The sequence below is a fragment of the Choloepus didactylus genome, chromosome 21 (genome assembly GCF_015220235.1).
Source record: "Choloepus didactylus isolate mChoDid1 chromosome 21, mChoDid1.pri, whole genome shotgun sequence".
Taxonomy (NCBI): domain Eukaryota; kingdom Metazoa; phylum Chordata; class Mammalia; order Pilosa; family Megalonychidae; genus Choloepus; species Choloepus didactylus.
Genome location: NC_051327.1, coordinates 25,065,304 through 25,080,504, shown reverse-complemented (window position 1 = coordinate 25,080,504; position 15,201 = coordinate 25,065,304). Strand labels below are relative to the sequence as shown.

The window sequence follows — 15,201 nt, the reverse complement described above, 5'->3', positions numbered from 1 at the left end:
GGCTGGAGAACGGCCTGACACTGCAGCCTGGAGATGAAATCCACCTATTTTAATATGCTAACCCGAACATCAAAAACCAGCCGAGTTCTAGAGGATTCCGAAGGGAGAGCCCCAGCAGTGAAACAACGAAGACTCAGGGGAGCAGGTCCCTGGTGACCCGGAGTCTTCTCACAGAGCGCCGAAGAGGCTGCTGTGCGGGGGCCGCTGAGACAGGGAGCCACAGGTGGGCTCCGTCCAAGGGTCCGGCCTTAACCTCTTCTCTGAACTCAAGCTGGCCTGCCATCTGCCTGTAAAGTCCTGCTAAGAGAGCGGGGTTCGCTTCTGAACCACCTTAACAGAACCTAACGGGCTCCTTTCCCATGTGAACAGGGAACCTGTCCCTTGAGGTCCAGCACCGCCTCACAAAAGGAGCTTGTGATGGAAAAGCAAAGTCAGGGAAACATCCCCTTGCAGGAGGTGCTGTGCAGACGCTCTTACCCCAGGCCCCTGTCCTCCAAGCACAGACCTGGCACCAGCTTCCAGCCTGGGGCCAGCGCCCCTCGATGCCAGGGCTGAGGACACACACCCACCCACAGGGAGAGCAGGTGCGCTCGCTGCTCCCCTCAGCTCACCCCCGGGGGCAGCGGGGCAGGAGTGAAGGAGGCACTTTGCCAAAATGGTTTGTCTTTTTCTTCGAAGCAAAGCCACCTAAATTCCAAGGAATCATTTAAGAATGAGGCTGCTAAGCACACCTGGTGTATGTGAGCAAGAAGAGGGCACCAAAGGACTGAAAGGACTCCTGACATGGCGAAAGGCTTAGCAGAACTTCCCTTCTTCACATGCTTCAATCAGGAAAGCCCGGGACCACCGGATCTCAGGGCTGGCTCGGGTCACAGCGGGCAGACTCCACAGCCCCCCACCCAAAGGACTGTGAAGGTCTCTACTGCAGTGGCTCTCAACCCTGGCTGGACATTAAAATCACTTGGGATTACAATAAAATTCTGCACGTGTGGGTGTCTGTGTAAATGGTGTTGGTATCTGATGGGTCCACACTGGCTCAGGCACGGCCCCTTCTAAGAGCTCCTCAGGTGGCCCCACCAGGTGGCCTGAGCCGAGAACCCCCATCTCGGCAACTTCTACAGATGAAGAAACTGAGACTCCAAGAGCGTCGCTCACAGCCACACGGGTAACTGAGAGCATGGTGGGACCACGCGGTACTCTTCTGGAATGTTTTCTGCCTTGCCCATCGGTGGACAGCTCAAGCCCTACGTGTGGTCAAGGGCCAGCAAACGCCACGCGGGAAAGGGGAGCGGGGTGCAACCCTGTGGGGTTAGCCCTGCAGGGTCCTGGGAGGGAGGGGCTCCTTCACCTGGCACCCGGGTAAGCACAGCACTCAGGACCCCGCCTGCCCCTCCCGGGCTTCCTGCAGGCCTCGGGCTCTCGGGACACTGGGTGCCAATCCCACCAGGCACGTCGCCGGGGGGCTCTCTGGGCCCTGGAACAGCAGGTTCCCCCGGCTGGGTGTGTGTGCTGCTGCGGCTTCTGAGGTGCGTTCCGGCGGCTTCCAGGCAAAACAAGAACACTTACGGTGCGTCTCCCACGTGCCAGGCAACGCTTGGTGCTTGGAAACAAAAGCTGTCATTCATGAGTAAGGAGCCCTCAAGTAAAATTAGGATGAGAGTTACTGAAAATTAATTTGGGGTTGGTTTTGAGTGCTGAGTGTACTTTCATATTAAGCAAAGAAAAACTAGGGATCCTCTCAACAAACATCCTTGGACTCAGGTGGTCACATCCACAAACCTCCTGAGACTGTGGACGCCGCGGGCGACGTGAAGGATGCGCAGTCCTGGGGCAGCCCCTTCACGCGTGCACACCGCCAGGTCCCTGAGCCTGCCAGGCAGTCATGACGAAATAGCTCACTTCTGGATTAGTTTTTGAACTTGGAGTTAAAATAACCTGACTCATTTTTCTTTTATCAAAGAAGTTAAAAAATTACAAGAATAATTCTATAGATCTCTATAAATTACAAAGGTATTACACAAGATCTTTGAAAAAACCATTTCTCTACAAACAGAAGAGTTAAAAATGTATTTCAGTAAAAAACCTACGTGTGTTTTTAATGTGTAAACAGTATAACTATGAGGAAATATCTTATTTTGAGGGAGTTTATTGTTACATCTTTGCAGTAATAGACGAGGCACAACTACCTCCTGGTTCTCTAACATCTCAAGGAAAAAAGACAGTATTCACAGATAACAGTGAAATTAAAAAAAAAAACAAAAAAAAACCCAAAAATAAAACACTAAAAAACCCAAAGCCTAAGGCTTCTGAGACAAAATGGTTACAATCTAGGAATAGAAAAGTTGCACATGATTTTAGTTTCGCCTTGCAAATAGTTATCTTCTTCACCAATAACAATAAATCACAGAATTTAGAGCTGGAGGGTTCTTTAAGGAGCCTCCATTCACCTCGGTCATTACACAAAAGAGGGAGCTCGAGCTCGGCAAAGCCAAGTGGCTGTGAGGCCCCCGGACGGGCCACCGCGCTGGCTGGACCACCCAGGACCTCTGGCTGCCTGCCCCGGCTTCCAGCCTCGATCTGGGTTCCACTCCTCCCAGGCTCTGGTTCTGAAAGGGAACCAGTGAATGTGCCCGACCGTCGGAAGGGAAACACGCAGTGACACGGCCACGCTAACACCCGCGAGGAAGGGAGCACACGGGCCCAGCGGTTACAGCACCGCGAGCGCGGCCTTCCACCCCCACGCCGGCCCGCTTCCCCCGCGGGATCCCTGGCACACCGGGACGGCGCGGGAGCGGATGTGGGCCACCCCGCGCTGCCGCAGAGGGAGCGTGCCGGCCGGGCCCCGGCGAGGGCGTCTTCCTCCTTCCACACTCCGCCGTGGGCACTAATCCCGGGTCACGTCCTTTCAGCTTAGGAGCAGCCACAGCAAGCAGAACAAAAACAACTTTTTTTTCCAGCCAAAATAAAAACCGCCCAAACCCTAGCAAGCAATGGCACAAACCCCTGAGCACCAAAGAGGAAGAGAATTCCCTGTTGTCTCCTAATTAAAAACACCGGGATGACACGGATGACTCGGAAGCAGACTTTTCCTTCCTCTTCTGGGTCAGCGCCTGCCACGCGGCGGCTGAAAGCGCGCCCAGGTGAGACACGGAGGGACGCAGTGGCAGGGCCCAGGGCCTGTGAGTAAGCTGCAGTGACTTTCTGGTGCCAGTTACAGGGGGAGCTTCTTTTTAATGCTAGGAAAAGTCCCAAACCAGACAGACTATTTAGTAGTGTAATACACAGAGGGGACCAGTTGGGAATGCAATATATTTTTAAACACAGTTTAAGACACCTGGCAGGTATCCGGAGGAGTTAAATGAGCTTGAGATTCACCAGTTCCCGTCAACATTCACTGCCTTTCCCCCGAGAGGAGAGCGCTGCCCGGTGCTGTTTACCTGCAGCGTGGAAACGCTAACAGAAGCAAGAGGCCTGGGGGAGAGCCCGACCGAACGGGGCTGAACGCAGGGACCGGCTGTCCCAGGACGGGGCAGCTGCCACCTGGAGAGGCTCCGGTTCCTCCCAGGCTTGCAGACTTCCGGAAGGGCCAGCCGTGAGGCACTCACCAAGCAGCTGTGGCATCAGCAGGCACTTTGTTGTAATCCTGCGGGCGTTTGGGTGCTCCAGAAGAGGAATATGAAGCACCATACGATTTCCAAAAGAAGGACACTCCAAATGTGCCAACTGTAGGTGCCAAAAGATGGCTGGCAATTAAGACAAAGTTGTGCAAGGCTACCTGGCTTCGGTGTCTTTGCCATGGGAGGGGGGCAGGGAGGGAGGGCCGGGAGAAGTGAAAAGCACCACTGTGTGCCTTCAGAGGAGCCTTCACGGCCAGCGTGCAGCCTCCACCCCCTTTCAGTACACGCTGCGTTTCTGGGTGACTCCACCAGGCAAGAAAGACTGCGCGTGGGGTGCCCGTGTTAAAGCAGCTCCACGCCACCACGACTTTCAGTCCTGTTCTCTAGAACTGGGGGTGTCCTCGGGCACGGCCACTTGGCTTCATCTAATGGACCGAGACTCGTGGCTCTCAGGAAACGGCACGGGTTTCAAAGGCAATGCATTTGCTTTGGGAGGTGGCACTCAGACCCTACGTCTGGGGGTGGAGGCCAGGCTCGCGCCCCCCCGAGTTTAGCAGCATCAGCACGCATTTGATCTCTACAAGCTACCATTAGGCAACACTTTGTTAGTTTGCTTCACCAAAGACTTGCGAGTTAGAGAAGCCATCTGCAAGGCCGCTTGGTTTCTACACTCTCGTCATTAAAGAGAGCGTGCCTGCATGTAAACACACATACAAGCCTCAATGTAAATTGTGTCAGCAAAGGAATAAAGTTATGTAAGAAGAAGGAAAGCTGTGTTATTAGGTGTTACAAATTAATACCCAAGTGATCCCTTGGCTTTCAGTAGTTTTACTAGTGCCCAGGATTCAGTAGCTCACATCGGTTTCTCCGTCCTTCTGCCTAGAGCTCATCTGTCTGCCTGGCTTTCCAGTAAGCCAGGCGGTCCCTGGCGTGGATCCTAGGAACCCAAATCAAGGACCACATGGATCATCTGCACCCACGGAGGCTGTCAGGGATGACAAAGGTAAGGAGGCTTTCTCTCTCACTGCAACATAATATCTTTCAGATTTTCTTGCAGGATCGTGTCCTTCACAGCGTGAAACACAAAGCGGATGTTCTCCGTGTCGATGGCGGTGGTGAAGTGGTGGAAGAGTGGCTTGCTGCGGTTCCTTCTTTTTCTGTCAAAACACTGGACTAGGTAGCGCTGCACGTCCTCCAGCCTGTGGGGGTCGCCCCTGAAATCCGGGAAGTGCTTCTTGATGCTGACCGTCTTCACCTTCTCTACCAGGAGGTCCATCTTGTTGAGGAACAGAATGATGGAGACGTTGAAGAAGAGCTTGTTGTTGACGATGGTCTCGAAGATGTTCATGGACTCCACCAGCCGGTTGGTGCGCCTGTCCTCCATGAGCACCTGGTCGTACTCGCTGGACGACACCATGAACAGGATGGACGTGATCCCGTCAAAGCACTGGAACCACTTCTGGCGCTGAGACCGCTGGCCACCCACATCCACCATCTTGAAAGGGATCTTTTTGATCACGAAGTCATGTTCCACAATTCCCTTGGTGGCTTTCCTCGCCAGCAGGATGTCTTGCTTACTAGGAAAGTAATTCTGTAAAATATGGCAGAAGGGAGGAATTTGGAAAGGAAGAAAGAATGTGAGAAAAGAATAAGAAGATAGGGTAGAGGAAAACAGAACCAGGCTAGCTTTGAAATTGAACACTATACCAAAAGCAAATTTCATGTATAGAATTCTAAATTAGCCATGAAACAGAAAGCAAAGGGATTAAACAGCTCATTTCAAAGCAAACACAGGAAGAAAGATCAGAATATTCACTGTCAGGTCCCAACTGAAATCTCATCAATTCCCTTCTTGAGAGGAAAGTTACCATCTTTTTTGTTTCTGTACCATGGATAGCTTTAAATTTTCTACCTTCCAGAGCACGTATATTCCAAAACCTCACTATGAACTAATTTACATTAGGTTTTGCAGTGTTATTTAAAGTTTGCAATACATTTAATATGTTATTCTTGGAAAACTGTTAAAGTCTTTAGCAACACCCATACGTAAGTGTAGTAACTCTCAAACCACTGTGATTTTGGACGGCTGCAAATCCTCCAGGGAGTGGTGCACAAACCCACGTGAATCTGACCAAGCCTCTAGATCTAACTACCGATTCCCACGATACACAGGGGACGGGAAAACATGTTACGCGACACTGCAGGGATGTAAGAGCAAAGTCCAGACCACGAGACACCTGACAGGGTAAGTAATCCCGTTATTTTAACAAGTAAATTAAAAAGCAAAAGAGATGGAGGGAGGAACGTGCGGACTGAGACCGAAGAGACACCGACCAATTACAACGCATGGACCTGATTAGGGTTGTGACTCCAACTGCTGGAAAAAACATCAACCAAAACCCTTTATGAGACAAGTGGGGAAATCTGAAAGCTGCCTGGCTGTTGGCTGATCCTAAGGAATTACTAATCTTTTACAAGTGATAATGGTATTGTGGCTATGATTTTAAAGAGTCTTATCTTTTAGAGAAACATTCTAAAATATTATTGATGAAATGATTTGGTGTGGATTTGTTCCTAGCAGGGCTGGGGGAGGATACAGATGAACCTGTGGTTTCACTACACTATTTTCTTCATTTTTGCATGTGTTTGAATGTTCCATAATAAAAAGTTAAAGGATTAAACTGTACAGAACTTCTATTTGGGGTGATGGAAAAGTTTTGGTAATAAATGCTGGTGATGGCTGCATAACAGTGTGAATGTAATAGCACTGAATTATATGTGCTATAATGTGGTTAAAAGGGGAAACTTTAGGTTGTATACATGTTACTAGAATAAAAATTAAAAAAAACTCCATAGGACCATATAACACAAACAATAAACCCTAACGTAAGCCATGGAATATAGTTAATAGCACAATTACAATAATGTTCTTTCATCAACTGTAACAAATGTACCCCAGTAATGCAAGGTTTACAGATGGGGGTGGGGTATATGGGAAAATTGTACTTTCTGCAGGATTTTCCTGTAAACCTACATCTTCCCTAATAAAAAAAAAATTGTATTAGAAAAAGAAGTTGAAGGAATCCTCCCCTGACTAAAGAACTCCTCTGATGCCTCACGGTGATGTGGGTGAAGGAATTCTCACAGAAACCAGACTTCACGTCTTCCTTGGCAGTGACTACAGCCGTGCTGGGGAATGAGGAGCGAGGACAGCCTCACTGCTGAGCACCCCCCACCCACCCAAAACAAATCGCGGGTCTGAGTACACACGGGACCTGCGGACGAGGCCTGTGTGCCACGGTCCGAGGTGACAACACGGCCCCAAGCAGAGCCGAAGCCCTGACTGCCTGTGCTGCTTCAGGCTCTGGGTCACAGAATCCCGTGGTGGGGCCTCCACTCACCAGCTGGCCGATGCGGTCCAGGTTATCCAGGAAGTACTTCACGGATTCACCCTGTCAGGAAGGAAAATATTCACGACTCAGTCTCGATCGATGAAACTTGATTTGGCAAACAGAATAACCTAACAGGGTATTTTTAGAATTATTTGCCTCTACGTAAATAGGAAAGCAAAGTAAAAAGACTAAATGTGAACATGCATTTTAGAAAAAAAATTAGAAACATACTTTTTTTTTTTAAATTAAAAAATGCAGTTTTCCTAGCTCCAACCCCAAGGCACACACTCAGACTGTACTTTTGAGAGCGGCCCCAGGTGACCAGCAGGTGCTGGCACTTCTGACCTCTGACCCAGATCCCTCTCCGTGGGGACTGGCCGGCTCCGGGCCCCGCCAGCCGGGAGGGACGGGACGGGAAGGGGAGTTCACATCTGAGTTTGCTTCTGGAAAAGGCAGCCCAGTGAGCCCTGGAGGTGGCACTACAGGCGATCTTTGAGAACAGAGGCACACACATGACAGACACTTTCCAGTCCCCCCACAGTCCCAATATTCCATTGTCACTCCTCAAGCTGTTGTTATCTGATTTACAGAACAGGACAGAAGGGAATCGTTAATTTGGGTTTGTGGTGAATGACAGGCCCTTCCTCATCACTCCGTGTCACCATGAACTGGGGCCTGTCTAGGCTCGAGTGTCCCTCTGAAGTCGTCCATGAGCCCGGTTTGGGGGCGCACTGGGTCAGCAGGGCAACGGCCTCGGGGCCCAGGAGGTGAGAGGACGCCCCCAGGCCGACGTCGGGACCAAGCAGAGGAAGGGGCAAGAGCATGGGCCTGCAGACGCCTCCCTTTAGTGGTAGGGGGCTGAGAATTTACGAGAACACGCACACAGAGACGGCCTCGTGGACCCTGTCACGTCGAGCATTACTGTAAGAGACACAAGAGCAAGGGTCTCGGGCTCCCCCTGGGAAGGGTGACAGAGAAAGGTCCCGTCAGCCTGACAGTCTCAGCAAAATATAAAATGTGTCAAGGTCCCCCCGCATAGCAAGCTGCCTCTCTGGACTCGAGCTAGAGAGCAGGACTTTGCAACCAGCTCCCAAATTATCTTTCCACTCTGTCCCTAACAGGCCCAGAGGAAGAAACACAGGATACATTTCCTTTAGTGAAGAATCAACTTCCCGTTTAAAAATAAAGGCCTTTTGGATGATTCAAAAAGCATCTGCTTAAGGAAACAGGAAAACTTTCTTCTCTCCCCACCCCAGCTCAGCTTGGGCTCAGCAGGAGCCCTGTTCCCTGAAGGGTGGCCTGCTGGGCACGGCCAGCACCTCCGAGTCTGCTTCAGGGAGGCTCGAGGCGGTCAGAGGCCCGGCTCGGAGTGGAAAACCTCTCCCAGGGGCTCCAGGATAGACCACCACTCCCTGGCACGGGAAACCTCCCCGTGGCCACCCAGGGCCCCTGCCCGCCCCTGGCCCCACTCCACGGCCCTCAGTGTGGCCAGGCCACCGTCCCTTCCAGGGCCTGCTGACGCCCACCTCCCGCTCAGCACTGGCCTCGCTCTTCCCAGGAAGCGGCTGGCGGCCTGTGCCCCTCCGACATCTGTCTGCGGTGGTGCCGCCCGGCAGGAAAAGAGGAGCATCCTGCCCAGGGGCTCTGCTTGGTGGGGCAGGCTGTGAAGGGTTCTAGGGCCCTGGCCCAAGTCTGCGTGGCCACGGGCACCTCTTCTCCTGGGAGGCCCCGGACATGGGTGTGTTTCACCCGAGCACGACAAAAATGACGAGGAACAGGCTAACAGGAAGCACCTAAAATCAAGGGGGTTCTCAGCTTGGAAGCAGGGTCACTGCTGCGCAAGGGAAGGCCCCTCTGCTCCCCCCACAGCCTCTAACAGGGAGGCCGCAGGGCCGCCTCCCGGGACAGAAGCCCGCACTCGGCCACCCTCCCAGCCTGGCCACCTGAGGTCGGCACTTGGCTGATCATGGGACGCTGAACCATGCAGCACTTGGCTCAGCTGCAGCCCCCAGGAGAACCGTCTGCACACTCTGCACGATTCCCACAGCCTCAGTGCGTTGAAAGCACCAGGTTTAAAATTCTGATGCACTTCAGGCTCCACGGGAGCTCCAGCGTGCGGCAGGCCCCACTGACCTTTATGCCTCAGCACCTTTATAAAAAGGGCAACTGCACGTGCCAAACCTGCCCCAGAGCCCTGCCGGACAGCTACTGAGGTAACACGGCCTCGCAGAAGTGCAAATTAAAAACGGGCTCTTGACGGCCCTCCTTGGTTTGAGAATCTAAATCACTCAAGATTAATAATAACATGGATGTGTGGAGTAAATGAGACAAAGTGAGCTCAGGAGGCCGGAGGCCCCGAGCCCAGCTGGGAGGAGCCTGCACCCCACCTCGGAGTGGGGGTGCTGGGGGTAGAAGGAGGGGGGTCAGCTGTGCGAAGAGGAACCAGGTTTATTTCGGGGCTTCTGAAATTCTAAAATGAAGTCAAACACACTGTGACAGAAAACATGGCTTGTGCTAGAGGATTCTAAAATTTAATTCGTTGGCTTAAACTGAACAAATTACAGGCAAATTTAAAAATGGCCGTCTATTAAAAATGACAATAAACGATTCCAAAGGTCAGGTTTTCATTTCTATTACTTAATAACTATCAGATCTGAGATTTAAATACCATTTAATAGAGATGTTAACCAAATATGTCTGAAAGGTGAACTTTAAAAAAGATAAAAAATTATACACACATATATGCATTTATGTATGTAGGTAGGTATGTACGCATGGATGGATCTGTGTGTGCAGTTCCTTCAAAGAAACCCTCTTTGTGAACTCATACTTGGCTAAATTAGTACCGACCACAACCCACTGGGGTGTTGTGAGATGAAATGATACCATAGCTGTGAAAGGATTCTGGAAAAAAGACAAAGCACTATATAAATATACTTTATAAAAATAAAGAGACTTAAATTTTAATCTGGTTAAGTATAAACTGCCTGTTGCTTATTTAAAATCCTGAAACAGTAGGTGACAGACTCCTTGGCAGAAACCACAGACTTGGGCCCAGGTTACCTCCTGCAGCACTTCTGTGATATGAAGACTGGGAACAACCCACAGGGCCACCCACGGAAGAAGGGAGACGAACCGTCTATGGCTATGAGAGGGAGCACGGTGCACAGAACAAAGGAACGAGGCAGTGCCCTCACGGAGCGTGCAAGGTGACTTCCAGTATGTGCTAGTGGTGAAAGAAGCAAGGTGAAGCCAAAATGTAGAGTGTGCCTCCTGCTGCGTAAGAAACGGCGGGGAAATGAAAACATACCATTGCTTATGTTTTAAAAAGGCAACATGGAAGGATAAATCAGCAACATATAAAAGTGAGGACTCACAGGGAGAGAGGAGGAGGGTGAATGTGCTGACTTGGGAACCGGGCAGACGTCTCACCTGATTCAGAACAAATGAGTGGGTGTACCTAACAGCAGGCCACAGTGGGAGCACAGCCACGGGCCTCCTCTCCCCCAGTGCCGTGCCAGCCTCTGGAAGTGTGCCACAGAGCGGCCCCGAGGCTTGTGCCAACCCCGGCCCCCTTGCCTGTGAGAGGCCCTGCACCAGGCTTGGGAACACCCCACATCCAAGCTCCAAGTCCTCTGCTCTAGTTCCTGCAAAGAGCTGCCCCTGGGCAGCTGGGGTGAGACCCCAGGAAAAAGCCCTCACAGGCCCTGGAAGCAGGCTCGGGGCTGCTGGAGCAGGACCTTCCAGGGGCCCACACACCTGGAGCAAGAGCTGACCGTGGAGGTGCAAGCTCTGCGAGGGTGTCTGCTTGGCCTGAGCAGTGGGGTGCAGCCTCTCCAGGGCCGCAGTGGGGCCTTCAGTACCAGGCCCCTCTTGTCTGTTTCTTTTCTTCCTAGTGAGTAAAATTTACACAACATAAAATTAACTATTTTGAATGTACACTTTCAGTGGCATTTAGTACATTCATAAGGTTGCACAACCACCACTTTTCTCTAGCTCTAGAATCCAGAACATTGTCATTACCCCATAAGGAAACCCTCTATGCACAGCTTTTGCACCTTTGTCCAAAATTGGCTGGCTGTACTTGGGGGTTGGGGGATAATCTCTGGGTTCCCTACTTGGTTCTGCTGACCTGTGCATCTATCCCTTCCCGAATACCCCACAACCTTATTACTGCAGTGCTCTAGTAAGTCTTGAAGTCAGGTTGAGGGATTGTTTTCATTTTATTCTTCTTTTTAAAATTGTTTCGGCTATTCTAGGCTTTTCCATATAAATTTAGAATACTCTTGTCTATAGCTACAAAAAGTCTTGCTGGGATCTTGTAAGAATTGTGTTAAACCTGTCTATAATGTTGGGGAGAACTGACATCTCTACTGTCATGAGTCTTCCAATCATAACATGTTCTCTCCACCTGTTTATAACTTCTCTGATTTCTTTAATCAGCATTTAATAGTTCACATCATACAGAAGCTGTATATGTTTTATTAAATTTATGCCTAAAAATTCCATTTTTGAGTGACTGTTAATGGTACTGCATTTTAAATTTCTTTCCATGTATTCTTTGCTAGTATAGAGAATAAAATTAATTTTTGTATGTTCATCTTGTATCCCATGACCTCCTGAACTGACCTAGTAGTTCTAGGAGGTTTTTGGTAGATTCTTTGGGATTTTCTATGTCAGCTGCCAATTGGGAGAGTTTCATTTCTTCTGATCTGTATACCTTACATTTTCTTTTCTTACCTTATTGCACTGGCTGAAAAAGGAATGCAATTTTTCTAAAACATGAAAAATCTCTTCACTGAAAACTGTACGACATTGGCAAGAAAAATTCAAGACCTAAGTATTTGAGGGATAGAACCACATGTATGAATCTAAAGAGTCAATATTTTTAAATGTCAATTCTCCCTAAAGTGATCTGTAGATTTGATACAATCCCAATCAAAATCTCAGCAAGCACTTTAAAAAAGAAATTGACAAGCTCCCTTAAAAATATATGCAAATGACATAGAACTTACACAATTTTATAAAATAAGATCAAAGTTTTTACAATACCAGATTTCAAGACTTACTGTAAAGTGATATAATCAAGACAGTTTAGTATTTGTTGCAAAAAAGACATAACAGAGAGTCCAGAAACACAAGGGGTGAGGGGAAGCCTTCTGAACAGATGACGATGGATCTGTATTGGTGATCCGTGTTGCGGGGAAAAGGAAGGTTGACCCTATCCCCATCATACACAAAGAAAAGAAAGAGGAGGAACTCTTTGTGGCCTTGGGTTAGGCAAAGATTTCTGTGGCAGGCAGAATGCTCAGCTGAGTCCCTGTATACTCTCCTGCCCGCGAATGTGAGATGAGCCGTGACTGAAATGGGACCTCACTCTTGTAATTGGGTCACTTTCAGCCAATCAAAAAGGGATACCCGCTCCTGGGTGGGCCTGGTCTAATCAGGTGAGCCCTTTAAAAGAAGTGGTGCTCTCCTGCTGGCCTGGAAGAAAGCCAACAGCCATGCTGTGTGTGTGTGTGTGTGTGTGGGGTGGGGGTGGGGGTGGGGGGTGGGGGGTGAGACTGCTGGACAAGGGCAGAGGACAGCCGCTAAGAGCCGAGAGTGGTCTTGGGCTGCCAGTCAGCAAAAAAATGGGCAGAGTTCAGTTGGACACCTGCAAGGAAATTAACCTTTGGTCGGGCCCAGACCTGGTGGGCTTGGGAGAAGACTCCGAGCCTAGCGGAGCTTGCAGACCCAGGTAACACCTGGATTTCAGCCTGGTGAGACCCCGAGCAGAAGACCCAGCAGACTTGTACCCAGACTCCTGACTCAGGCAGGGTAAGAGTAAAGCTGTGTTGTCTCAAGTTACTAGGTTGTGGTCGTTTGTTACCCAACAATGGAAAACCGATACGATTTCTTAGGACATAAAAACACGGACCATAAAAGAAACCCTTCCATCCTCACTGGGCCTTTGTTGGCCCCAGCAGGGTTCAGCACTTAGGAGGTATGAATGCTTGTTGAGGAAATGAAGATATATATATTTTTTCAAAGCTGACTCTTCAATGCTAGCTTCAACATTTTTTCCCTTTAATAACTTACTGAACTCCTGACTCCAGTTTGCTGTCTAGGACCTATCTAAAACAGCTTGTCCTAACATCAGAATACCAATGATAAGGAATTACTCAACCTGTCCCCTCAGAAAACAAATGAAATTGCCTGAAAAACACAGGATACAAGCAGTAAAAACTAGTAAATGTCTGGAAAATCTCTTACTGAGGCATCGGACATTAGTAACTCAAAACAAACGGGCTGAGTCAGGCTCTTCATGGAAAGCCCCTCTGTGTTTACTACCCTGTTCTCAAATAAAACAAAAGAAAGGAAAAATCTCAAATCGCAACCCCCACCCCAAACACTAACATAACACAGCACTCTCCTGATGCTTTTAAATTCTCGCCTTCATTCACTGCCTGATAGCTTTACTGAGATCTTCCATTTTCAACATGGTTTCCACACCCACGATTGTTTAGTTTTTGGTGTCATCTGTTGAACAATGGATCTGATTTTTATTCCAATTGTTACAGTAACAATCTGTTAAAAAAAAAATTTGAAAATGCAGAAACATATAAAACAGAACAAACCTCTTCCATATCCCACAACCAGACATAACCACTATCGTTTATATAATCTTAGCCTGTCCTCTCTTTCAAAATGTAATGAACAGCAAAAACTGGTCCAAATTCTAATTCAGCATTATATAGCGGCCAAATTCATAAAAGTATTTTGCCAGTCAATGAAAGACAGTGGATAGTTTTAATGAAATAAGGAAATAAAATATTGGACCTGGGTCCCCTGAGAAAGCAAGTGTGTGAACTTTTAATTACTAATATTCTGAGTGACCCCCATGGAACGGGCTATTCAGGTATTCTCAGCAGAAACGTGTGCATCAAGAGAAAGTTAGGAAAGTTTTTATTCCTGTACTTTCTGTGAAGAATAAAAGTGGTAACCGAAAAGCATTATTCTACGATGGAACGAATGTACTGTGATGAGGAAAAGACGTCCATAAAAGATAATGCAGTCTAGAAGCAGATGACTCCTCTTAGATGGCTGATGAGTGTCATAAAATTAAGCCAAAGGGACAGCGAGGGAAAGGTGGGCCGGGGCTGGACGAGGCCCAGGAGACCGTGGGGGAGGAGGTGAGCTGTGCTGCAGTGAATCACCAGGTGCCGTGAGGCCAGGAAGCACCTGGAGAGCAGGAGAGCAGTGGGGACGGGGGACACACACTGCCGAGCGGTCACCTCTGTGATGATGGGCCACCTGTGGAGAGCGGCAGTGAGAGGATGCGGGGGGCTCACAGAGGCAGGGGGTGGGGGGCAGACCCTTGTCAGAAAGGCTCCTCAGCGTTTTAGGGGAGCATTCCGTTCCAATCCCGGGGAGCACGGGCAGCCCTGGGAGACTGGTTCAGGGGCTTCTCCCTGCACTGGCCAGGACAGCCCCAGCCGCGTCTGATTCAGTCCTCCCGGGTGCTGAGGACACAGTGGTGACGAGGGAGCGCGTCCCTGCCAGAATGGCATTCACGGCTGGCACGACAGGGCTGACCAGCCTGCAGACGAGTGCCAGGGCGCGCTGGGACCGGGGGTCAGGGCTGCTCTCTGACGAGGCCACCCGGCTAGGTGCGGAGAAATCCCGCAGGCCCGGGAGCAGGGAAGACGTGCCGGGCCTCTCGAAGGACTCGGTCCAGAGGACTGCGTGGCACTGACGGCCATCTGCCCGCCTCCCGTGGGTGCCCCACTGCGGGACTCTGCTCTCTCCCATTTCCTGGCCGGAGGCAGAGGGCCCCAGGCCCCGGGGGATGACGCGCCCTGCGTCACCTCGGAAGAAAGCCGCCTTCCCGCCAGCAGCACCCCCAAAGGCCGAGAGGAAGCAGCCTGGCGCGCAGGCGTGGCGTTCTGGACCACCACTATCACCAGGATGAGATTTTGTTTAAATGTATTTGGGGAACATGGGGGAAGAGTAAACTTCTCTCTAAAAAGAGGAGAGAAAACAAGTGGCCTGGGCTGTAACCGGCAGGAACTGACCCGCCCTCATCCACCCAGACGGAGCTGAACTTCCCCTGCAGGACAGAGAGGGTCAGGAGGCTTCAAAACACGCACTTAGCACTGCAGAAGTTTCCTGCAACCTCCCAAATGGCTTTTTGTTGAAATGAAATCAAA

At 50.0% G+C, this 15,201-nt stretch overlaps 1 protein-coding gene across 1 annotated transcript in view; it reads right to left on the bottom strand.

Moving 5' to 3' along the window:
- Positions 1-2,044: 2,044 nt before the first annotated feature.
- GNA12 (G protein subunit alpha 12) overlaps positions 2,045-15,201 on the bottom strand; it is an 82,324-nt gene continuing 69,167 nt past the window's right edge. The window contains 2 exon segments of the mRNA XM_037813758.1: positions 2,045-5,208; positions 7,019-7,069. Of these exon segments, the coding sequence (XP_037669686.1) occupies positions 4,639-5,208; positions 7,019-7,069 (621 nt within the window). The 3' untranslated portion in view covers positions 2,045-4,638.